Source organism: Esox lucius, chromosome 24, assembly GCF_011004845.1.
Source record: "Esox lucius isolate fEsoLuc1 chromosome 24, fEsoLuc1.pri, whole genome shotgun sequence".
In the NCBI taxonomy this organism is placed as follows: Eukaryota; Metazoa; Chordata; class Actinopteri; order Esociformes; family Esocidae; genus Esox; species Esox lucius.
The window spans coordinates 28,780,903-28,806,564 of NC_047592.1; the positions used below are offsets into that span (position 1 = coordinate 28,780,903).

The 25,662-nt window shown below is 39.6% G+C and overlaps 1 protein-coding gene across 7 annotated transcripts in view; it reads right to left on the reverse strand.

The window, feature by feature from the left end:
- Positions 1–25,662, reverse strand: part of LOC105030661 (sodium/potassium/calcium exchanger 2) — a 184,991-nt gene that overhangs the window by 42,023 nt on the left and 117,306 nt on the right. For 5 of the 7 annotated variants that reach the window (XM_029117896.2, XM_029117897.2, XM_029117898.2 and 2 more), the window contains one exon: positions 9,575–9,625. The exons of the other annotated variants lie outside the window; for them this stretch is intronic. In XM_029117896.2, the coding sequence (XP_028973729.1) occupies positions 9,575–9,625 (51 nt within the window). The remainder of the gene's footprint in view (positions 1–9,574; positions 9,626–25,662) is intronic. 7 annotated transcript variants of the gene reach the window in all.

Here is a 25,662-nt window from a genome sequence, read left to right on the forward strand (position 1 = left end):
TTCCAGCACTGCCTTAACCCTCTTGGACATGGAGTTCACCAGAGCCTCACAGGTTGCCACTGGAGTCCTCTTCCACTCCTCCATGACGACATCACAGAGCTGGTGGAGACCTTGCGCTAGGTTATTGGCCAAGAACCTTCTGTTTGAGGATGCCCCATAGATGCTCAATAGGTTTTAGTTCTGGAGACATGCTTGGCCAGTCCATCACCTTTACCCTCAGCTTCTTTAGCAAGGCAGTGGTCATCTTGGAGGTGTGTTTGGGGTCGTTATCATGTTGGAATACTGTCCTGCGGCCCAGTCTCCGAATGCAGGGGATCATGCTCTGCTTCAGTATGTCACAGTACATGTTGGCATTCATGGTTTCCTCAATGAACTGTAGCTCCCCAGGACCGGCAGCACTCATGCAGCCCCAGACCATGACACTCCCACCACTATGCTTGACTGTAGGCAAGACACACTTGTCTTTGTACTCCTCACCTGGTTGCCGCCACACACGCTTGACACCATCTGAACCAAATACAGTGGGGAGAACAAGTATTTGATACACTGCCAATTTTGCAGGTTTTCCCACTTACAAAGCATGTAGAAGTCTGTCATTTTTATCATAGGTACTCTTCAACTGTGAGTGACGGGATCTAAAACAAAAATCCAGAAAATCACATTGTATGATTTTTAAGTAATTAATTTGCATTTTATTGCATGACATATGTATTTGATACATCAGAAAAGCAGAACTTAATATTTGGTACAGAAAACTTTGTTTGCAATTACAGAGATCATACATTTCCTGTAGTTCTTGACCAGGTTTGCACACACTGCAGCAGGGATTTTGGTCCACTCCTCCATACAGACCTTCTCCAGATCCTTCAGGTTTCGGGGCTGTCGCTGGGCAATACAGACTTTCAGCTCCCTCCAAAGATTTTCTATTGGGTTCAGGTCTGGAGACTGGCTAGGCCACCAGGACCTTGAGATGCTTCTTACAGAGCCACTCCTTAATTGCCCTGGCTGTATGTTTCGGGTCGTTGTCATGCTGGAAGACCCAGCCACGACCCATCTTCAATGTTCTTACTTTAGGGAAGTTGGCCAAGAACTTGCGATACATGGCCCCATCCATCCTTCCCTCAATACGGTGCAGTCGTCCTGTCCCCTTTGCAGAAAAGCATCCCCAAAGAATGATGTATCCACCTCTATGCTTCACGGTTGGGATGGTGTTCTTGGGGTTGTACTCATCCTTCTTCTTCCTCCAAACACGACGAGTGGAGTTTAGACCAAAAAGCTCTATTTTTGTCTCATCAGACCACATGACCTTCTCCCATTCCTCCTCTGGATCATCCAGATGGTCATTGGCAAACTTCAGACAGGCGCTGGCTTGAGCAGGGGGACATTGCGTGCGCTGCAGGATTTTAATCCATGACAGCGTAGTGTGTTACTAATGGTTTTCTTTGAGACTGTGGTCCCAGCTCTCTTCAGGTCATTGACCAGGTCCTGCCGTGTAGTTCTGGGCTGATCCTTCACCTTCCTCATGATCATTGATGCCCCATAAGGTGAGATCTTGCATGGAGCCCCAGACCGAGGGAGACTGATCATCCTCTTGAACTTCTTCCATTTTCTAATAATTGCTCCTTCTCACCAAGCTGCTTGCCTATTGTCCTGTAGCCCATCCCAGACTTGTGCAGGTCTACAATTTTATCCCTGATGTCCTTCCACAGCTCTCTGGTTTTGGCCATTGTGGAGAGGTTGAAGTCTGTTTGATTGAGTGTGTGGACAGGTGTCTTTTATACACGTAACGAGTTCAAACAGGTGCAGTTTATACAGGTAATGAGTGGAGAACAGGACGGGCTTCTTAAAGAAAAACGAACAGGTCTGTGAGAGCCGGAATTCTTACTGGTTGGTAGGTGATCAAATACTTATGTCATGCAATAAATAAATTAATAATTTAAAAATCCTACAATGTGATTTTCTGGATTTTTTAGATTCAGTCTCTCACAGTTGAAGTGTACCTATGATAAAATTACAGACCTCTACAGGCTTTGTAAGTAGGAAAACCTGCAAATCGGCAGTGTATCAAATACTTGTTCTCCCCACTGTAAGTTTATCTTGGTCTCATCAGACCACAGGAAATGGTAATACATGTCCTTAGTCTGCTTGTCTTCAGCAAACTGTGTGCATCATCTTTAGAAGAGACTTCCTTCTTGGATGACAGCCATGCAGACCAATTTGATTCAGTGTACGGCATATGGTCTGAGCACTGACAAGCTGACCCCCCACCCCTTCAACCTCTGCAGCAATGCTGGCAGCACTCATACGTCTATTTCCCAAAGACAACCTCTGGATATGACGCTGAACACGGCACTCAACTTCTTTGATCGACCAATGGCAAGGCCTGTTCTGAATGGAACCTGTCCTGTTAAACCGCTGTTTGGTCTTGGCCACCGTGCTGGAACTCAGTGTTATGGTCTTGGCAATCTTCTTATAGCCTAGGCCATCTTTATGTAGAGCAACAATTATTTTTTTCAGATCTTCAGAGAGTTCTTTGCCATGAGGTGCCTTGTTGAACTTTGTGACCAGTATGATGGTGTGTGAGAGCGATAACAACAAATTTAACACACCTGCTCCATATTCACAACTGAGGCCTTGTAACACTAAAGAGTCACATGAAACCTGGTAGGGAAAATGGCTACTTGGACCCAATTTGGACATTTTCACTTACAGTGAATATAAGTCTACACACCCCTGTTAAAATGCCAGGTTTTTGTGTTGTAAAAGAATGAGACAAATATAAATCATGTCAGAGCTTTTTTCACTTTTAATGTGACCTATAATGTGAACAATTCAATTGAAAAACAAACTGAAAGGGGGGAAAAGGAAAAATAAAAACCTTACAATAACCTGGTTGCATAAGTGTGCACACCCTCTTATAACTGGGGAGGTGGCTGTGTTCAGAATTAACCAATCACATTCAAACTCATGTTAGAAGTCATTACAAACTCAAATAGAAGTCATTACACAGCCATCATTTAAAGTGACTCTGATTGATCACAAATAAAGTTCAGCTGTTTTAGTAGGATTTTCAGTCAGGAGAAGTTTGGGAAATAATTTTCCAAAATATTAGATATACCATGGAACATAATGAAGACAGTCATCATCAAGTGGAGGACTATTGGCACAACAGAGACATTACCAAGAACTGGATATCCCTCCAGTTTTCTTTTCGTGTTTTCATCAGTTTTGGTCAAAACCAAGGTTTCACTTTTTGCCCATAATTCCAAAAGGTATGTTTGGTGCAAAAACTGGACATCACCCAAAGAACACTATACCCACAGTGAAGCGTGGTGGTGGCAGCATCATTCTTTGGGGCTGTTTTTCTTCAGCTGGACCTGGGGCTTTAGTCAGGGTGGAGGGAATTATGAACAGTTCCAAATACCAGGCAATTTTGGCACAAAACCTTCAGGCGTCCATTAGAAAGCTGAAGATGAAGAGGAAGATCACCTTCTAGCACAACAACAACCCAAAGCACACATCCAAATCCACAAAAGCATGGCTTCACCAGAAGAAGATTAACATTTTGGAATGGCCCAGCCAGAGCCCAGACCTGAATCCAATTGAACATCTGTGGGATGATCTGAAGATGGCTGTGCACAGGAGATGTCCTCGCAATCTGGTAGATTTGGTGTGCTTTTTACCACGTCAAGATGTGCTATGCTAATAGACTCCTACCCAAAAAGACTGAGTGCTGTAATAAATTCAAAAGGTGTTTCAACATAGCAGTAGTTTGTGTGCACACTTACGCAACCAGGTTATAGTGAGTTTTTTTATTTAAAATGTTAAAAGATTTCAGTTTGTTGTTCAATTGTATTGTTCACGTTATAGGTCACATTAAAGGTGGAAAAAGTACATGATTTATCTTTGTCTCATTCTTTTACATCACAAGACCCTAGCATTTTAACAGGGGTGTGTAGACTTTTTATATCCACTGTAGGGGGTTTATACACATTTGTTGCCAGCGGTTAAGACATTAATGGGTGTTTGAGTTATTTTGAGGGAACAGCAAATTTACACTGTTATACAAGCTGTACACTCACTACTTTACATTGTAGCAAAGTGTCATTCCTTCAGTTTTGTCACATGAGAAGATATAATCAATTATTTACAAAAATGTGAGGGGTGTACTCACTATCGTGAGATACTGTATAAATTCCACATTAATGATTAATAAATATATTCTATTTTTGATAAATTAGGGATGATTAAATATGGGTTAAATATGAAGGTTTGTGTTATACATACTGGATACTTTGTCTAGGAGTTGGGGTAATATGGTTAGGACATGGGGACTACAGTCAGCTACAGTGAGGGAAATTTTTTTTTGATCCTGTGCTGATTTTGTATGTTTGCCCACTGACAAAGGAATGAGCAGTCTATATTTTTTATTTTAGGTTTATTTGAACAGTGAGAGACAGAATAACAACAACAAAATCCAGAAAAACACATGTCAAAAATGTTATGAATTGATTTGCATTTTAATGAGTGAAACAAGTATTTGACCCCTCTGCAAAACATGACTTCGTACTTTATGGCAAAACCCTTCTTGGCAATCACAGAGGTCAGACGTTTCTTGTAGTAAGCAAACAGGTTTGCACAAATCTCAGGAGGGATTTTTCCCCACTTTTCTTTGCAGGTCTTCTCCAAGTGTCTCTAACCAATTTATTCTCACTGATTAAAGGACTGAGTCCCCTTGTTCAAATTAGAAAAGGAATGTGGGAGGGGGGTATCTGGTATTCGCCTAAGGGGCATCATTGACTGGTATTGGCTGATAAGGTTACTCATTAATCTGTGCATCTGTATAAGTCATCAGGGCATCTATTGTCTGTCCGGATTCGAAAATAAAGAGGTAAAGAGGTTACCCATGTGGGGAAGGACATCCTGTCCTTTGTGTGAAGCCTAGAGAATGTGTCGTGTTGAGTTGGGACAGTTGTGCAGGATTTTACCATTCCCCTTTTCCCCCTTTAAATACTGTTGATTGCGCAATTGAGTTTTCCTCTGTCTTACCTACCAAATTGCTTGGACTTTAGAAATTGCCATGACACAAGTCATTAAGGTTTCGAGGCGTTTGCAACTCAAACCTTCAGCTCCTCTCACAGATTTTCTGTGGGATAAAGGTCTGGAAACTGGCTAGGCCACTCCAGGACCTTAATGTGCCTCTTGTTGAGCCACTCCTTTGTTGCCTTGGCTGTGTGTTTTGGGTCATTGTTATGCTGGAATACCCATCCATGTCCCATTTCCAATGTCCTGGCTGAGGGAAGGAGGTTCTCACCCAAGGTTTGACGGTACGTGGCCCCGTCCATCGTCCCTTTGATGCAGTGAAGTTGTCCTGTCCCCAGGGCAGAAAAACACCCCCGAAGCATAATGTTTCCACCTCCATGTTTGACGGTGGGGATGGTGTTCTTTGGGTCATAGGCAGCTTTCCTCCTCCTCCAAACATGGCAAGTTGAGTTGATGCCAAAGAGCTTGATTTGGTCTGACCACAACACTTTCACCCAGTTCTCCTCTGAATCATTAAGATATTCATTGGCACATTTCAGACAGGCACATACATGTGTTTTCTTGAGCAGGGGGGACCTTGCGGGCGCTGCAAGATTTCAGTCCTTCATGGCGTAGTGTGTTACCAATTGTTTTCTTGGTGACTATCGTCCCAGCTGCCTTGAGATCATTGACAAGATCCTCCGGTGTAGTTCTGAGCTGATACCGTTCTCATGATCATTGCAACTACACGAGGTGAGATCTTGCATGGAGCCCCAGACTGAGGGAGACTGACAGTTCTTTTGAGTTTCTTCCATTTGCGAATAATCACACCAACTGTTGTCACCTTCTCACCTTCTCAAGCTGCTTGGTGATGGTCTTGTAGCCCATTCCAGCCTTGTGTAGGTCTACAATATTGTCCCTGACATCCTTGGACAGCTCTTTGATCTTGGCCATGGTGGAGAGTTTAGAATCTGATTGATTGCTTCTGTGGACAGGTGTCTTTTATAAAGGTAACAAGCTGAGATTAGGAGCACTCCATTTAAGAGTGTGCTCCTAATCTCAGCTCATTACCTGTATAAAAGATACCTGGGAGACAGAAATCTGTCTGATTGAGAGGGGATCAAACACTTGTTTCACTCATTAAAATGCAAATCAATTTATAACATTTTTGACAAGCGTTTTTCTGGATTATTTTGTTGTTATTCTGTCTCACACTGTTCAAATAAACCTTCCTTTGTCAGTGGGCAAACATACAAAAAATCAGCTGGGGATCAAATACCTTGCTCTCCACTTGTGTACTTTGTCTGTTTCACCTATAAGCTTGTATTAAACTATTAAAGTATGATTTTCTGGAGTACTTATATTTGAGAAATTAGAATCAAGTGAAATTAGACTCACCCTAACCCTCGAACCTGAGAAGTGGAAAATAATTATCCGCAACACCAGATACAGTTACTTGATTGAGAACACCTCATTTACAAAAAGATGGCCAACAGTGCAGGCCAATGTCCCCTACAGGACTACTGGGACTTTAGACCAGTAGGGAGTGTGGCCCCTACTGTATCTCCAAACAATTTCAAGCAACATTTTCTACAATCCAGTTAACTGACCAGGGCCTTCTTAACTGCAGAGGTTGGCCAGGACTTTACAACTGAATTTCAATGTGTTTTCAATAATCGCTTTATTCTCTGTCTTATGGTATTAATCACAAATCTCCTTCATTTCATTTTAATCTGCACTCAAGCATTTGTTTTGAAATAGATGCAAAAACAACATATTCCACTGCTGAAATTTCAAAGGAGACGTGAAGCATATATTTCAACGTTCCTAACAGACGTGTGCCCAATCACAAAACCAACAGGAAACGTGTTTTGTGGAAACAATGTTTTCTTTTCAAGTCAACTGATCAAAAAACAATTACATTGCAAGTATATTTATAACCCACAAAAACAAGTAATATTGCTGAAAAGGGGAAATAATCTACAGCTGGGTCAAGCATGTTGCTATTTCAGGATGTGCACTCTCTTGATATGCAAATTGGTGCCTGCATTGGAAATTTGGCCCACACTACAGTAAATGGTTTGCTGCGGCACTGTACAATAACGTATTTCCTATACATGGGGACCACCTATGTCATGATTGCCTTAGATGTGGTCTGATTTTGTGGTGTCTTCTCTGGTGTAACCATTGATCTATAGTGCTGTGGTCATGCCAAGAAACATTTTCACACCACCTAAATTAGCAAACAATCCTTCCTTAGCTAGCTACCTGTAGCTAATCATGTTATTAGCACATTTTCTTAGCTAATTCCAAATCCTCAAAAAGCTTGGTTAACTTGTTTTATTTAGCATAATGTTATAGACATGCTGCCACTATATTTAGAGCAACTGTTATCAGAAATGAGTCTGTAGATCAACATCTCCATTACGATACATTTGATCAACTATATCCAGGTTACCCGCAGACAACACAGGTCTAAAGGTACTGCATTATATTTCAGTAAGCGCTGCAGCAATTACAAGAAGGAGGCATCATGAGAACCTACTCACAATTTCACTTTGTATGTGCTGCACTGTAGGCACCATCTCTTTAGTATGAAGTCTGTACTACTCAAACAGGTGACTGTCTTTCACTTAATATAAAAGCTTCCATTAGCTTTTTTAATGAATTAAGTACGGTTGGCTAATTTGTTAGAGCTGCTGCGGTTAGTCATTGACATTTACTCCACCCAACCATGTCACCATCATTGAGCTCCCAGCAGAATCATTAACTGCCCTCCATTCTATGTCAGAAGCAATAAGCACCCTTTCAAGGCACACATACACTCGTTAAATACATTCTGACGCATTAATATCGATCTCAGACCCTATGTGTCTGCTGTTTCTAGCCCAACTCACCTTGGGAGGTCAGCATTGAGGTCACCTGCGTGTTGTTTGTGATCAGTGATTCCAGAAATATCTTCATGCACAGATAATAGGGCGTACTACTTTTCAGATCTTTTTATCATTTGCAAATGCCCCATCTGATTCAGGAGTTGAAGATTGCAGCAAGTCTTCCTCCGAGGCACTCGCACCAAGCCATCATGTTTATTTCTCCACACTGCTCATGTTGTTCAATGCATATGAGGGCATGCTCAATCACCTGACTACCTTAGTACTGCAGGCACCCAAGGAGCTAGAGGGAGTCGCGAAGAACATTTAGATCCGGATAACCCTATTGACGATGCATCACCCCAATTTACAAGGCGATGCTGGCCAATTTGCATTACCCGTGGGGTTTTCCAGCCACTTGTCAGCTAGCAACACTGTTGAGACTCAAAACTAGGCAGCTTGAACCAATGAAAGTGTTACACTGCTTTGCCACTTAGGAGACCCCTGAGGGGTGTAATTTTGAAGCAAGAGTATCGGTAATAATAGAACAGTTCAACCCGCAAGGTCACAATCTAGTGTTAAGCCAGTGTAATACTGAGAACTATTTTAAATATGTGAGGTATTTACTGTGACTTTCCTGAGAAATGACTGGTTTAACAATTCACTCTCAAGTTTTTTACATTTTCTACTTTTACTTCTAAGCTGCTATGCAGCATGAGTCTATTTTTCAAAGGTAATATACACAGTATATATCCTAACTATCCTCACACTTAAATACCAAATTTGATTAAAGACATCTCTTTCTCAGTTAACGTTATCAAAATGTCTCTTAGGCCACTCTGTTGTCTGACAGCGATGCCTATTACATATATTTCATGGGTGGATGTGTCACTCCAATTTACCAAAACCAATGACATACATCTTGCATCTTGCAACCGTGCATACACGGTTCCACTCCCATGGTCAATTGTGGGGTTTCCGAGAGTGTGCCAAGGCTTGGCAAATCTATGCCACCAAGAAGAAAAAGGAAAATATCTGATACTCTATATATGTCTTTTTGCAGGAATCTGTGTTTGTGTGTATCTATTTATATTGAAAAGTGTCAGATATGATAATAAGGCCATAAAATAATCATAAACCAGGACAATGCACCTCCCCTTACTAGCAGATTACCAGTGGTAACGTAAATGTTTATAGCCCTCCTGCAAGCTACATCATACTCTAATGTACCCCTATAACCTAAAGTGAATTTCAACAATATGGTTGATACTGCATATTTCTCAGCTTGAAAAATAAAACATGTAATGTAAACATGTAAAATGAATAAATAAATATGTCAGAATATCCTAAGCATACATTAATTCATTTTTATATGGCGTTAAAAAAGGACCCATTATTAGATGGCCACATAAATGTATACATGTCAACAAACACAATCAATCAAGAAAAATTCAAGCAAAAAAAAAAATCCAAGCCTAAAAACCACAACAAAAAAAACCCCATATAATTTCAACAAAGGGCGTGGCAATACGACTTGGACTTGTCAGTGAAATTGTGTAGATAAAAAACATCAGCATATCTTAAAAGTGAAATATATGGCCAGACGTGGTTATCAAAATTAAAAGAATATTAAGCTTAATGAATGGGAAAAGTGACACAAAATATCTTTTGAAAAGTCTTACCTTCCTCTGTCATTGTGTGATAATATTTTAGCTTTCCATAAGTCCCAAGTTCTACAACGTTACAGCAAAAGGGTGGGGCAAGGGTGGGGCAACGAAGACAGAATAGGAAAGGAGCATGAAAGAACAAGACATTTCAAAAAATTTGAGAATCACACACACACCATCAGCGCATTATTTTAGGGAATGCATGTGGACGTGCCGATTTTGCAAGTGGAAGATTACATATGGACCTAGAGGAATGTGAAAACTGTACTTTCCAATAGAGACTAAGGGCAACGTAAACGCCTTTTCCCATGTTGCTAGCTCGCAGCTTGCTTAGGCTTTGCAGATGGGTATGCTGAATGGGTGTTTAAGATGGTAATTTTGGCTTGGTTGGTGTATAATATTTTTTTTTAAATTACCATTTTCCAAATCCTAACCCTTAGCTTAACCATTTCCCAAAAAACTCCTAAACCTAAGTTAAATTAAAGTCAAGTCATGGCTTATTAACTAATAGAAATATAGGTACAGAACAAGATTGTGCAATTATATCGCTATGTCCTGACATAAGCAAAAATGGAGAACAACATGGCATAATTAAAATGGAAAGTGTAACCTAGTACCTGCAGAATCGACACATCCCTTCATTTTATTTGGAGAGTTTCACAGCATAAAAAAATGACAGCAAATCTCTCTCACACTAGGACATCAATGGATAAGTGCAAAACAAAACAGCAAGGACTTCATGACAAATAAATAAAAACAATTGAATCCTTACCCCTACTTTAAATCAATATTTCCTATCTGAGTTACATACACATAGAATTGTTTCAATCTAACAGAACTTAGGGGATTCCTGTTGCATGACTATTCTGTAGTTGTAGGGGTTGCAATATATGCACATACAGGTAAGCTCTTACAGGGGTATGAAATGATAGATTTAGTCATTTGGAAGATCACACAAAAAAATTAAAATAAATAAATAAAGCCATTTCATATCAAAGACGAATGATTACATATACAGAAAACACACATGCAGCAAAACTACACATTTTATATGAATTTAGCAGTGTGTTTAGCATTCATTCTTTTTTTAGCAGTGTGTTTAGCATTTCACATCTTCCACACGTTCACCTCCAAAATGATAGGCAACAATGATTAATAATTGGCTAAAAAAGATTTGATCAATTTAATAATAATAAATAAATAATAATAAGTGTTCTTAAAAAGAAAGTACTACTTTAAGGTCAGCTTGAATAAGGATTTCAGTCTGGGGGACCCCTTAATGTCTGGGCATGCTTCATGGATTTCAGGGTGTGCTTCTCGTTGTTGTGCCGAAAATCTCCCCCCTGCCGGAAATGTCCCCCCTTCAAGTGAACATGCACTCTCTCGAATCTCATTGCTGCGACTTGCTTATAGAGAGATCTGCTGTTCACACCGTAATTAACAGTTTAGCCTACATTTTACTGACCTTCTTAGCAAAAGGTTTTGTTTGTGTACTTCAAGGCAGCAATCAATGACTACGTTAGGCTGCGTTTCTATTCGATTTTTTAAGGCAGGTTGATCACGTAGGAAGGCCCTGTCTTAAATTTTCGGTTTAGCTATTTGTTTCAAGTGTATTACTAAAAACAAATCTTTGGCAAAATTGGTCATATCTCCTATTTCTTATTCGACTAGTGTTTTCAAAAGTGTAAGGATAATCATTCATCCATAGTTGTTCTGAAATGTTCATGGGCCATTACGCCGAATCCATGCCCTTTCCGTTCCTAGGACATTACATGCACATACAGTATCTCACAAAAGTGAGTGCATCCCTCACATTTTTGTAAATATTTGATTATTTTCATGTGACAACACTGAAGAAATGACACTTTGCTACAATGTAAAGTAGTGAGTGTACAGCTTGTATAACAGTGTAAATTTGCTGTCCCCTCAAAATAACACAACACACAGCCATTAATGTCTAAACATTTTCACTTAGAGTTGTACTCACTTGTTGCCAGCGGTTTAGACATTAATGGCTGTGAGTTGTGTTATTTTGGCTGTGTGTTGTGTTATTTAATCAAATATTTACAAAAATGTGAGGGTTGTACTCACTTTTGTGAGATACTGTATGTACCAAATATTATACCATTATCCTTGTAGGAGATGTGAGTAGTAAATGTAGGGCATATTGTGTCACTTTGGTGGTTTATGACCCGGGTCGGCGGGGCTTCCAGATTGATTTGACAGGTGGGTGGAACATCCGGTTTGCAGGGTGGGACTTCTGATGTGAAGTATGGACTTCCTATATGACGTGTGTTAGGGCGGGACTTCCAGAATGCCATATGCATGTCCGATGACTTTGTAATTTATGATTGCATTGTTGTGTCCATGTTTGATGTTTGATTACAACTAATAAGCACCCCTGACGAGTGTTATACCAGGTGCGATATATTTGATGTTTAACAATGGAGTCTTAGGGTGATTTTGGAGATTTTCTGCCAATTTTTTATTTTAACAAGAGATGGGCCTTAAAATCAGATCTGCCTGTAGTAATAGACCCTAAATAACAACTAACACAAACTGTAGTATATGCAGGTTGAAAAACATCCCATGTTTCACACAAGATTTGTAGTCCCACAAAACACTACAATAAACAAACATTGCATGAGCAATGCTATTATTTTGAAGGAACTGTCATGGCCTGGGCCGACCACACATTATGACTAGGTTGATTATATCGTGGTTGGGTTTAAAATATTGTTAAAAATAAAATATGTTGGTACATGTGTATGTATGAGCAATGGAGATTTTTGTAATAACATTTTTTGTTTTAAGTCAGCATTAACTTTTAAGTTGCATTATATGGCAAAACGTTACAAAGTTACCCGGAAGGTAGTGTATAAATTTGCATGAAAAACAGTGTATCGTTATTTCAGGTAATCAAAACATTTGTAAAGGCGTCTTATGATATTGTACAACGGGGATCAACGCGAGACTGTTTTCTTCACATTGTTAGACATTTTTAAAAGGCAACAATGGTTACAAACTGAAGTATTTATTAAAATTAAATGACGTGATGTCACGGCTGAGCCGCGATAACTAACGAAAATGGCGTTTCTACCGGACAGGAAGTATCAATGTATTTGGTTGTCAAACGTCAACAACTAACTGAACTAGTTAAGCTTTATACACAGTTTTAATCAAACGTGAAGTCCAATGACATGTAACCAATGACAAAGTTAAGAGGCGTGATCTGCTGGAGGCGCCCCAGGTGCGATGTAAAGACAATATTAAATCTGCGGCTTCCACAGGAGTCAGCTGTTGTTTCCAGCCGTTTACTTTGTATGTACAAGTTATTTTATTTGAAGTAATTGATTTGAATTGTGTTGCAATTACAAACGCAAACAAACGACACATTTAAACTTTTTAAGAATGTGTAAATCTATTTTACGATTGAGCAATCCAGGCACTTTTATCTGTCTTTCATTTTGTCTGTTTAATAGCTCTGGTTTAGGTTGAGCGGAATTAAACCCAGACGTATTTGGTAAACACATTTTTGACATTATTGTTAATCAGCTTTAATTACCTGTAAAGGCTTGTTAACCCTCTCTGATATCTCTCTGATATCCCCTCTCTCTGATATCCCCCGTACATATGACCATGAGAGCAGATTAATATAATGAATGCAGGTTTGGTAATTTACTTGAAAGTGTTATGCAGAGTAATGCTGAGATTATGATTGATGAATCACTAGAGCTGGTGATACAAATTGTCAACAACCGTGAGGGTGGTGCCCCGCGACATAAAGCTCAAACACTGTTGATAGAGCAGATTATCAATAAAAAAAGAAGGCATTTATATGTGGCTGTGAATAATGATTCTACAAGTTTTTCAGTTTTCTTTGATGGGTATGTTGAACCCACAGTACACATATGCTAAAGCCCTGGTTAGTAGTCGTGAGTTACATACGGGAACTGGTTTAGCGTTAGATGGTTGTGTGACATTCACAGATATTGTTCATTTGGAGAAATGGCAGGGTGTAAAATTGTTGTCTTTCACTGAACACGGGATGGTCACTTTACCAAGTTTCAAAACAGCAAGGACACCCACCCTAGAACCGTACATTTCTATGGCATCATGAATCTGAAGGGGTTTTCTGGGTGTGTCATTTTGTGAGTGGTGTTATATGGGTTTTAACACCCGTGGCGATCATGGCTGTAAACATAGCTGAAGTGTCTGTCTTCATGAAGATACCCAACCCCGTAAAATAAAGCAGTGCCCGGACTGCAAGCAGATATGTTATTCTGACTTTAGTTATAAACAGCATAAACGCTTGAAGCACCACAAAAGTGTGGGTCGTTGGGTTAGCAGGTGTGACCAGAAGAAATACTGTCTCGATTGCGGCCGTCATTACAACATTGGTATTACCAACTATAAAGCACACAAGTGCACGGCCAACATGTGTCCCAATTGTAACGTGGATCTGGCGGTTGAAATGAATCATCAGTGTTTCATAAACCTTATAAGCCTGAGGACCCCAGTGTGTGCTACATATGTTATGATTTTGAGACAATTGCCAATCCAGTGAATGCTGTACACACAGCAAAGTTTGTGTGCACAATAAGCTTTGATAACGAGACGTGGTGTTTAGCTGGAGATGGTTGTGTCGCTGCTTTTTTCCAAATGTTTAGGCAACCGAAATATAATGAATATGTGTTTAAGGATTCAAAATAAGGCTACTTTCCTTACAAGTTTAACATCAAGGAGAATGAGAACTATGCTGGCCCCCATCCGGAACCGCATTACTATGGTGTGAATACCATGATAGCTAAAGAAAAAGATGAGTTTTTGCAATGGTATGAAACTGTTTCCGCAGACCCCTTTGTCATGCAGGATGAAATAAAGGCTTACTGTGTGAATGATGTGGTCATATTGAGAGAGGGTTGTATGCGCTACAGACTTGAGTTCCTGGAGTATGGTGGTGTTGACCCATTCTGGTCAATAACGATTGCTTCGGCTTGCATGAAAGCCTTTTGCAACAGATTCTTCACCCAAGGACACCATTGCATTGGTCCCCTCAGACAACTACAACCGTAGTCAGAAGATATTCTCAAACAGCTCAATGCAATGGCTTGAGTATGTGGCCTCTGATGAGAATATATCAATACATCAGGGGTGAAGTGTAAATCGGTGCCTACTATGTTGATGGATATGCTTAACATGATGGGTTGAGCACAGTCTATGAATTTCTAGGCTGTTTCTGGCATGGTCACCCAAAGTGTCATTGTTCAGCAAGCACCAATCCGGTGACAAAGATTCAGTACGGGTTGATGCACCAACAATGGCTGACAAAGCTTGAGGCTTTAAAAGAACAACAAAACGTACATGTCCAAAATATATGGGAGTGTGAGTGGAATCAGCTTAAAAACACATCTGCAGATATCAAAGTTTTTTTTAAGACCTTTGATGCTCCAGAGCACCTTGACCCTCGGGATGCTCTTTTTGGCGGTCGTACCAATGGAATTCATTTGAAGTTTAAGGCTCGAGAAGGGTAGACTATTCAGTATAACGATGTCTGTAGTCTTTACCCATTCTGCAACAAGACAAATACTTATCTGATTAAGCATCCAGACATAATCTTTCAAGATTTCAAACCGCTAGACACCTAGTTTGGTATGGTTAAGGCTAGAGTGTGTCCCCCAAAAGGCTTTTATCAACCCGTTTTACCGCACATGGTTGGCGGTAAGCAGTTTTTCCATTGTGTAGATTATGTGCTGAGTCTGAAAACCAGGATTGTTCACATACTGATTCAGAATGATCCGCCTTTTGGTTATTTACTTATTGACTTTAAAGCTACAACACCAGAAGACTACCGTCTGAGAACTGGGTTATTTTCAGGGGATTGGCCTGTCGTAAAAAAGTTTGATCATGTCTAAACGCATTCGTAGAAATATACCACTTTTGAAGATGTTACTTAAGGCACCCGAAAGTCAACGAAAAGTAATTTTAGAATCAGCTTTCACAGACCTCATTCTATAACTCTGTGAAATAGCGCTTAATCTAAGGCGTGAAAATATTCCCTTAACAGAATCTCAGCTCCGAAAGGTATAGAGACGAAATTCAAACATTATATACATGTCTAGAAAGAACACTTCAGTCACAAAGAAAAGAAAAACCATCAACCAATCTGGAGGTTTTCTACTACCATTACTAAGCGTTGCAGTTCCATTCCTAACCAGTCTAATTGCATCGAAACACAGTTAAACAACATGGACCATGCTCAGAAATGTTTTCTGGTGCCACAACACCAGTTAGAAAAACTGTGAGAATCCAAAACGACTAGCACCGATGTAAGACAATCTGTTGAAAATTAAGTGGACTGATCAATTACTGTTGAAGCCTGATAAGGACTTAAAAGAGACAGCTAAAAGATGCTCTGCCATTTTATAAAAATACTATGTAAACATTGATGTGGTTTTACACATGGTTTTATTTATTGAATAATAAAGCTGACAAACACATGATTTACTTTTCTATTTCTTCAACAACCATGACACAAATAAACAATTCACAAGATTGAGCATGTTTTATGCAATTAAACATTTGTTTATCACGCTTAGCTACAAACCTTGAGACTAGCGCATCATTTTCTCATAAATCATCAATATAAAAAGACATAGCATCTTTATTACTCAGACCTCTTGTCATTAGATAGTGAAAGAACACACAATGTTGTCCACCACATAGCTGAAATCATGTCCTGTACTTGTTTTTTACTGTATTCCACATTCTTACAGGTTTGCAGAAAGGCAGTGATAGACTTGGGATTTTCTTTTTTTATCTGGGGGGTTTCCAAAACTGTCATAAAACCTTCCAATGCCATTGTCTGTTATGTAAATAGCCAGCCAGTGCTCCTTGGGGTGATTGCTCGGGTGTGTAATAACAATCATCATTGATGCAACATCTCAGACTGGTCCACTAGGTAGTTGGTCGCATGCCAGCACACCATAGAAATTAGTCCTAGATGAAAATTGGATCACCACACCGGTCAACTCGGTATTCATTTCCACAGCGTTTCCTTATAGTAGTCAACCATGACTTGTCGCCAGTTTGACACTTCGATAATTGAGTCAAAAATGTCATAAACAACCAAATTATTTGTGTGGGGTAGTGGTTGTCTGAACCTAATCTCAAGTCGTACATTCCCTGACTTGATCAAGGATAGGTGCTGACCACATTCATCATCCAGCGCGCAGTTGAATGCATAAAGGGCATAGCTGTGTAAGAAGTCAGACCTGTCAATAGCCAAGGCTTGGTCCTTTAGGTTTTCCTGATTCTTACCAATTGGTAAAATTCACACACTGCTGACCCTGTTGTGTAATTTGGTTGGAAATGTTTGCTAGGAAATTGCTGACCATCTACATACATAGCCATAAACTCCAAATTATGTTTGAAACTACATCGTTTTTTTGTGTAACTTCCTGTAAAACTGTCATTGTGCACCAATCCAACGACAATACATTTTGCCTGAGGTCCTAAAAATAGATTTTCCTGGTTGCAAATGTAACCCCCTGCCGGTAAACTAAATGTCCTCACTCTTTCAATTGGGTACTTGGCAGTGGTTGAGAGTAGGACTTGAGTATGTCCAAGTTTCACGGCTGGTGAAATAGACACTTTCTTGACAAATAGTGACGCAGATAATATATGCAAACGATAATGCTCATCCCCTGCCCCCATAAGACAGAACTCGTCTTTACCGCGGACCATCCTAACCTTCATGTCAACGCTGTTTAACATGAGTTTGTCTTGAAAGAAGATATCGCTATGAACAGGGCCAATCATTTCAAATGTTATACTATCTGCTGAATAGGCAGCCCTTTTCGTGAGTCCATCGTTCTCGCCTGCAGGGTCCGTAACATCCATGTGAACTGCGGCATCCTTGTAAAACAAACCAGCTGAAAACTGTGTCTTTAATGTATCACATCCATAATTCAGAATGCTCTCTATAACGGCTCTGTAGGGGTATGTGTTGGTACTCTGGCTAATTAAACGATCACCCAAGGAGACATCCATTAGTGAAAATAGGGTGGCTATCGGATAGTTGATAACCTCGACACGTGCTCCGGCATCAATATTAGTTCCGTCCGGTTTAGTGACTTTTACATGTAGGGAACTCCAGAGGGGCTGCGTCTGATTATTGCTGATAGGGTTGGTATTTTAATGTATGTATTATTCTCAATAGATTAAAGGATCTGCGAATAAATCCAACTCTGTTTTCATACATTCACCAGACATACGGTGTAGGAGTGCCATCTTTCTAAAATATATTCTTAATCAACTTTGCTGTATTCCCTTTGAGTGTCCTCCGAGCTGTATGTCTTCTTTTAACCATGGCTCTTGTTTTTGTCTCATTCTTTTACTCTTTGGTAGACTCCTCCTACCAGTGGTCTCTTTCTAACTCCTCGAGTCATAACCATAAATCCTGATCCATCCTGCTGTTGTGTTTGGTGTGACATAACACTGCAGACAACATCGCCAACTATATACCTCACTGTATTTTTCAAATGTGGTTTTGATATTGAGAACCCACGCTTCAACAAAGGTATTGCCATCCGGAAAACCCCTTGGAAAAGGCATCCCTAGACCAGCCCCTTACATTGCAGTACTACCATGATACCCCGGTAAACCGTTACTGGCCTGTGTTGTGTAGTATTTAACATACCTTTGAGGATCATTGTAGAGTTTCTGAGGTTGCATCTTATAGTCTAAAAGATTGCTTAACTGGTCTGAAATGTAATTTTGTAATCACCTTTCCCACTACGAATGAAACCAGCTGATTCTGATCAGATTTTACTTCAATTCAGATCTCCTCAAACTGACTCTTACTAAGAGGTACGTAGTGTGGCTTGTCGTACGTCACTGTGAAAACTTCATTATTTTCCCCTGCAATATGTACAGTTCTCAAAAGCGGGACATGACTGTCACAGACTCGTTGATAATCAATTATATCTTTGTAGATGTATAGGGTGTTAAACCCTGCCAGAATATCTTTGGGGAATGGCCCATACCATGGGGTGTACCACCATGGTACACCCCATGGTAGCCTAATATCTGTTCCAGTTTTGCACAAAATCTCAAACTAAAATGGGTCTCGCCTTCTAGAAAAATTATATTTTTAAATTCATCATACCCCGCCAATACACCATGTGGTTTTATATAAATATTGATCTATGCCACTAGTTTTCCTATGCCGTTGTAATAACCGGTGTTGAATTCATACTTCCAAGTTTTATTAAATCTCTCAACAATACGCACTTTGACATTATTTCCTGTAGCTAAATATTTGATGTTGTATTTCTTCATTAACATTTCAAAATGTGAAATAAAAAACTCCTTCCCATTGTCTGTTTGGACTTTTTGTGGTGTTCTTCTTTTAATGTCTTCAAATGCTCGCTTTACCTAGATAGCGCCTTTATTTCTCAGCACACAAATCCATGTGTATTTGCTCAATACATCTATGCATGTTAACATACATTTCATTTAAACACTCATGTCAACCAAATCCAGCTGAAATTGTGAATTTACATCATGAACAATAACTCTATTTCTATGAAAATATATAGCTACAGGCCTGTGTAGCGTGTATGTATCCTGGGTGAGTAGCCAGTCATCTGCCTCGCCATTTTTGAGGATCTCCCTTGTTTTCTCCAAGTACACTCTTTTCAAACCCTCTCTACCCACATAAGCACCAGGGTTTGCTGGGTTGTAGTAAATACTTTTCATAACCTGTTCAAACATTGTAGAGCATTCGGGCAATAATGAGAAGTAATACATGTTTAACATCTTTTTATTTCAGTTTTCGAAATTACACATCATCCAAGAAAATTCAGAAAACTTTCAGATTTCGGCCGATTAGAAAATCTGTAAACAATTTAGAAATACAATCTACATCCACAGCATCATTACTCAACAATTTTATCACACACACATCTGTAATATACACAAACAAACATAACAGGTGTCCAATTTTAAAGTCTTTTTTGTCAACATTTGAAAATGTTAGAAGTTTATACTTGAAGTTGTTTAGAGCCATTGATTCAATACCGTTTGAAAACAATTGCCGCCAATCATCAGGTGTGTTCCTGACTGCCTCCATATGCTTGTTCAGATTATTAAAACGCTTTATACTGACTTGGTCTCGGTTATTAAAAGGACTACACCAGCAAAACTGCTTTTGATAGCTTTGTGCATCAACTGTTTAATCGCTAAACCCACATAGGATTTATTTATATAAATGTAAAAACGATAACTGAAGTTAACCATCCTTAGATAAGACTCTTCGCTTTTCCGTCGCACCAAGACACCACTGCGTCGCATACAGCATCCTCATAAAATATATGTATTCATCCCTGTTCTCACTCAGTCTCTGTGTGATGTTTGGCTCCAACTTGAGCTAATGCAGAAAGTTCTCAGCGGCCATGTGAACATCAGTCATCGATGCATGAAACCCTGATGTGTTCAAAGTCTTGACCAACACGTTTCAGTCGTGGTGTTAAAACTGTCTCCGCGATGTCATCATAATGGGTCTCAAAAACATAATCAGGCCAATCGAGACAAGAATGTCTTCTCTGGCTTGGGTGGTCCACTTCACATCCGATGCATGCTTTGTGGAGAATAGCCGCAACAACGTTTTCCAGAATCATACCCAATGTTGCTTTGATGAACTTTAAAGCTTGTGGTGCAAGGCATTTGTCCATTTTGGCTTGATTCATGCGTCTTTCACAAAGACAAAACTGCCCGATTCCAGCCTTGCTGAAGCATCCCCAGATCATCACCGATCCTCCACCAAATTTCACAGCGGGTGTGAGACAATGTGGCTTGTAGGCCTCTCCAGGAAGAAGTTCAAGATGACGGTCAATCTCCCTCGGTCTGGGGCTCCATGCAAGATCTCACCTCGTGGGGCATCTATGATCATGAGGAAGGTGAGTGATCAGCCCAGAACTACACGGCAGGACCTGGTCAATGACCTGAAGAGAGCTGGGACCACAGTTTCAAAGAAAACCATTAGTAAAACACTACACCGTCATGGATTTAAATCCTGCAGTGCAAGGTCCCCCTGCTCAAGCCATCGCATGTCTAGGCCCGTCTGAAGTTTGCCAATGACCATCTGGATGATCCAGAGGAGGAATGGGAGAAGGTCGTGTGGTCTGATGAGACAAAAATAGAGCTTTTTGGTCTAAACTCCACTCGTCGTGTTTGGAGGAAGAAGAAGGATAAGTACAACCCCAAGAACACCATCCCAACCATGAAGCATGGAGGTGGATACATCATTCTTTGGGGTTGCTTTTCTGTAAAGGGGACAGGACGACTGCACCGTATTGAGGGGAGGATGGATGTGGCCATGAATTGCAAGATCTTGGCCAACAACCTCCTTCCCTCAGTAAGAGCACTGAAGATGGGTCGTGGCTGGGTCTTCCAGCATGACAACGACCCAAAACACACAGCCAGGGCAACTAAGGAGTCGCTCCGTAAGAAGCATCTCAATGTCCTGGAGTGGCCTAGCCAGTCTCCAGACCTGAACCCAATAGAAAATCTTTGGAGGGAGCTGAAAGTCCGTATTGCCCAGCCACAGCCCCAAAACCTGAAGGATCTGGAGAAGGTCTGTATGGAGGAGTGGGCCAAAATCCCTGCTGCAGTGTGTGCAAACCTGGCCAAGAACTACAGGAGACGTATGATCTCTGCAAATAAAAGTTTCTTTACCAAATATTAAGTTCTGCTTTTCTGATGTATCAAATACTTATGTCATGCAATAAAATGCAAATTAATTACTTAAAAATCATACAATGTGATTTTCGGGATTTTTGTTTTAGATTGCGTCACTCACAGTTGAAGAGTACCTATGATAAACATAACAGACTTCTACATGCTTTGTAAGTGGGAAAACCTGCAAAATCGGCAGTGTATCAAATACTTGTTCTCCCCACTGTAGAAATTATATAAAAAGATTTAACCAGTCGTAAGAAGTCAGCGCTTGACATTTCTGGAAACTCCTAGATCTTGGCACATGCAAATTAGCTCTTAACACTTGTCTTTTGTCCTCATTCTAAATTCAACAGTTTACACTCAGCAGGCAACCTAAAGTTAAAAAGCAGTATATTTAAGTATTGTACTTTTGGACACAAAGTAGTGCAGAATTAGTTCATTGAGTGAAAATGGACCCAGTCATTTTTAAAGGTTGTATTCCTGTATATAATATAATTGAAATCCAATAATTGCATCAATATTAAAACATTGAAATATATTTTAACACATTACATAGTTTTAAAATAAAGTACAACAAAATTGTTCCAAAATAATATTTTTACAGTGATTTTGTATTTTTTTAGTCCCTTTCAAAGAGGAAGGTTTAGGGTTAAGACAAAATTATTTTTTGTTTTTGAAAGACTGTGTACAAGGAGATTATTTGACCCAATTCAGAATAAGTTGATTGATTAGGACATGAAATAAAAATAGGAATTGTAGGGCTTTTACCCAAAAGACATACAGCTCCGGAAAAAATGTATACCACTTTGCAGTGTTCAATTTGCAATGGTTTCTTAATTTTAACCCTTCTGTTCCTCAGTCAAAACCTTATTTTTTGACTTTTTTGGAAAGGAAAGAAAGTGGTATACATTCTTTCCGGAGCTGCATGTCTTTTGGGTAAAAGCCCTAGTGGGAAGTGACTGTCATACAGTTGTGTTCATAAGTTTGCATACCCTGGCAGAAATTGTGAAATTTTGACATTGATCATGTTCAAAAACGATCTTTTATTTAAGGATAGTGATCATATGAACCCATTTATTATCGCATAATTATTTGGCTCCTTTTGAAATCATATTGAAAACAAAAAATCACCCAAATGGCCCTGATCACACTGTCTTTTTAAATTGCAATTAGTATCTGTGTAATAATATTCAATGAGTTTGTTAGCTCTCACGTGGATGCACTGAGCAGGCTAGATATTGAGCCATGGGGAGCAGAAAAGAACTGTCAAAAGATCTGAGTAACAAGGTGATGGAACTTTATAAAAATGGAAAAGGATATAAAAGATATCCAAAGCCTTGCAAATGTACTGTTCAAAATAGTGAAAATCCTGGGATTTTGCTAATGACTCATAATTGTATCCTAATTTATTTACTTGGTGTTTGGTAATGAGGGGCCTACTTTGTATAAGCAATACTGACTCAAAGACAAACAAGTAATTCATAAGAATACAACTGATGGCACCTTTATTCAACTTTTTACAGCACAACCAGGAGTGAGGGCGTGACGATTTTTAATGACCTGTGAAATTAAAAAGATTGGACTTCACTACAACCCCGCTTCTCAAAATAAAAAAAAATTAAAAAGTTTTACAACGCAATTGTAAATGTATTTTGCTGGTGGTTGTAATCAAAATCCAACATTTCAGTACAGCATCAAGAATGCATTACAGCAATTTCTATTCAACTCGCCAAGCCATGGAAACAGATAATGAAAACACTGGGTCCACTGCAAAATTACCAGTTTCTCTGGTATTATTATTCATAGGTATCTGTTTGAGTAAAATTTACAGTTTTGTTTTATTCTACAAACTACTGACAAAATTACTCCCAAATTCCAAATAAGGGTTAGGGTTGTCATTTAGAGTAACAACTGGTCCAAATAACTTAAATTGTTTTCCCCAGACCTCAAATAGTGATAGGAAAACAAATTCATATTCATTTTTCAACAACTAAATACTAATGTTTTAACTTAGAAAGCGTTCAGAAATCAATATTTGGTGGAATAACCCAGATTTTTTATCACAACTTTCATGCGTCTTGGCATGTTCTCCACCAGCCTGTCACATTGCTGTTGGGTGACTTTATTCCACTCCTGCCCCAAAATTTGCTCGGCTTTGTTTGATGCCTTGTGGCCATCCATCTTCCTCTTGATTCCAGAGGTTTTCAATGGGATTCAGGTCTGAAAATTGGACTTGCCCTGACCAAGTATTGTTCTGGTGGTCCTCCATCCACACCTTCATTGACCTGGCTGTGTGGCATGGAGCATTGTCCTGTTGGAAAAAAAAGATTCTCAGAGTTGGGGAACATTGTCAGAGCAGAAGGAAGCAGGTGTTCTTCCAGGATAACCTTGTACTTGGCTGGATTTATGCATCCTTCACAAAGACAAATCTGCCCGATTCCAGCCTTGCTGAAGAATCCCTAGATCAGCACTGATCCTCCACCAAATTGCACAGTGGGGGCGAGACACTGTGACTTGTAGGCCTCTCCAGGTCTCCGTCTAACCATTAGACGACCAGATTTTGGGCAACGCTGAAAAATCGACTTGACAGTGAAGATTACCTTCCTCTATTCCTCTACGGTCCAATCCTTATGGCCTTTTGCAAACTTCAGCCTGGCTCTTCCTTGCTTCTCATTGATGCAGGGCTTTTTTTTGCTTTGCATGACTTCAGCCCTGCCCCTAGGAGCCTGTTTTGAACCGTCCTCGCCGTGCACTTCATCCTAGCTGCTGTTTGCCATTCATTTTGTAGGTCACTTGATGTCATCCTACGGTTGTTGAGTGACATTCGAATGAGTTGACGGCCATCCCGCCAGTGGACAGTCGTTTTCACCCTCTGCCATTCTGTAGCTTTGTTTTCCCCAATGTCTGTTGGGTTAGGATTGAGCTTGTTCTCATGAAACCACCGTAAATGTTCAAGGTGGAAGCAACCTGACGCTCACTGTATCCCTCTGCCAACAAAGCCAGAATTGAACCCTACTTTTCCTCACTCAAAGCTTTACTTTTCAACTCTTTTGTCAATAGTTAAAAAATTACCTTGAAAGAACTACTTGCACAGTTTTTGCCATCCAGCTGGTCCTATTGTAAGAGGATAGTGATGACCACAGCAGTGGTTTTTATACTTTTTCTCGTTAAATTAGATTTGGTTCAGGTAATCACCTAATCAGTACCTTATTAGGTAAAATGAGGTGTGCCTGTGTTGGAATTTAACAGACATTGTAATGGAATGGCAGTGTAGGAATTTCACGTTTTGGACATGATGCCCCGAAAATCATTGTGCACCCAAAGGCTACCATGTCCATTGTGCCCATGCTACTGTCAAAATCTTCAGTCGGTTTGTTTGTTTGTTTGTAGTTCGCAACTGAGGACAACCACAAGAACAGACTATATGCAGGTAAGCAAGCAAGCTAGTTATTGATCAATAAATAGCTGACTTAGTGCTTAACTGAATCAAACCTCTCCCTTTTGGAAGGTGCGTTCATGAGTAACTGGGTAGTGGGAAAGTTTCGACCTCGAGTGTGAGAATACACCTGGACACGAAAATTACTGACTTCACGCCAAGGTTATTATAGTTTAGCATTTTGTATTCGTTTTTATTTATATTTCGTTTTGACTTTTTGTTTTCAAATTCAGTTTAGTTTTAATTCGTTTTTAAAGTGGGTTTGCTAGTTTAGTTTAGTTTTTATTAGTTTTAGTGTTAGTTTTAGTATTTATTTGTAATATGGGCCATTTGTCAGGGGCAAGATTCAAAAAGGTCAGAAAAAGTATTGTGTAATAATAACTCAACAAAAACTATGTTGTTTAGGGGCAAAGTGTAATGATATGTATATTTGGAGCAAGGCACAGATTCACAGATGTTAGCACTCAAAACCTGTGATAACCATGAATCATCATACATTTATATGTCTAGCACTAGTTTTGTTATGACCTTTGCCAAGAGCATAAATAGATAGAACTCAAAATGCAGATGAAGTTTTTAGCCATCTGATCGCTATTTAGTAGATTTGCTTTAATGTTTTGAAAAAAGTATCTGAAACGGGTAGTTAAAATAATTCCTTCGTTAATAATGTTATAATAATGCCTACCAAATTCACACCCCATGGAAATTCCTTTAATGTTAACGTTACCTCTTATAAAATTCACACGCCGTACCAAAAATCTAACGTTACACATCTTCTAAACAGAATTCACACTCTATACAAATACCACAGCTGTACAATTTTAACACCCTATTCTAAATGTATACAATAGCCTTCTGCCTACTCATCTGGATTGAAGCAGCAAACATTCAGTGTAAAAGTAAAAATGACATAACATTATTTAAC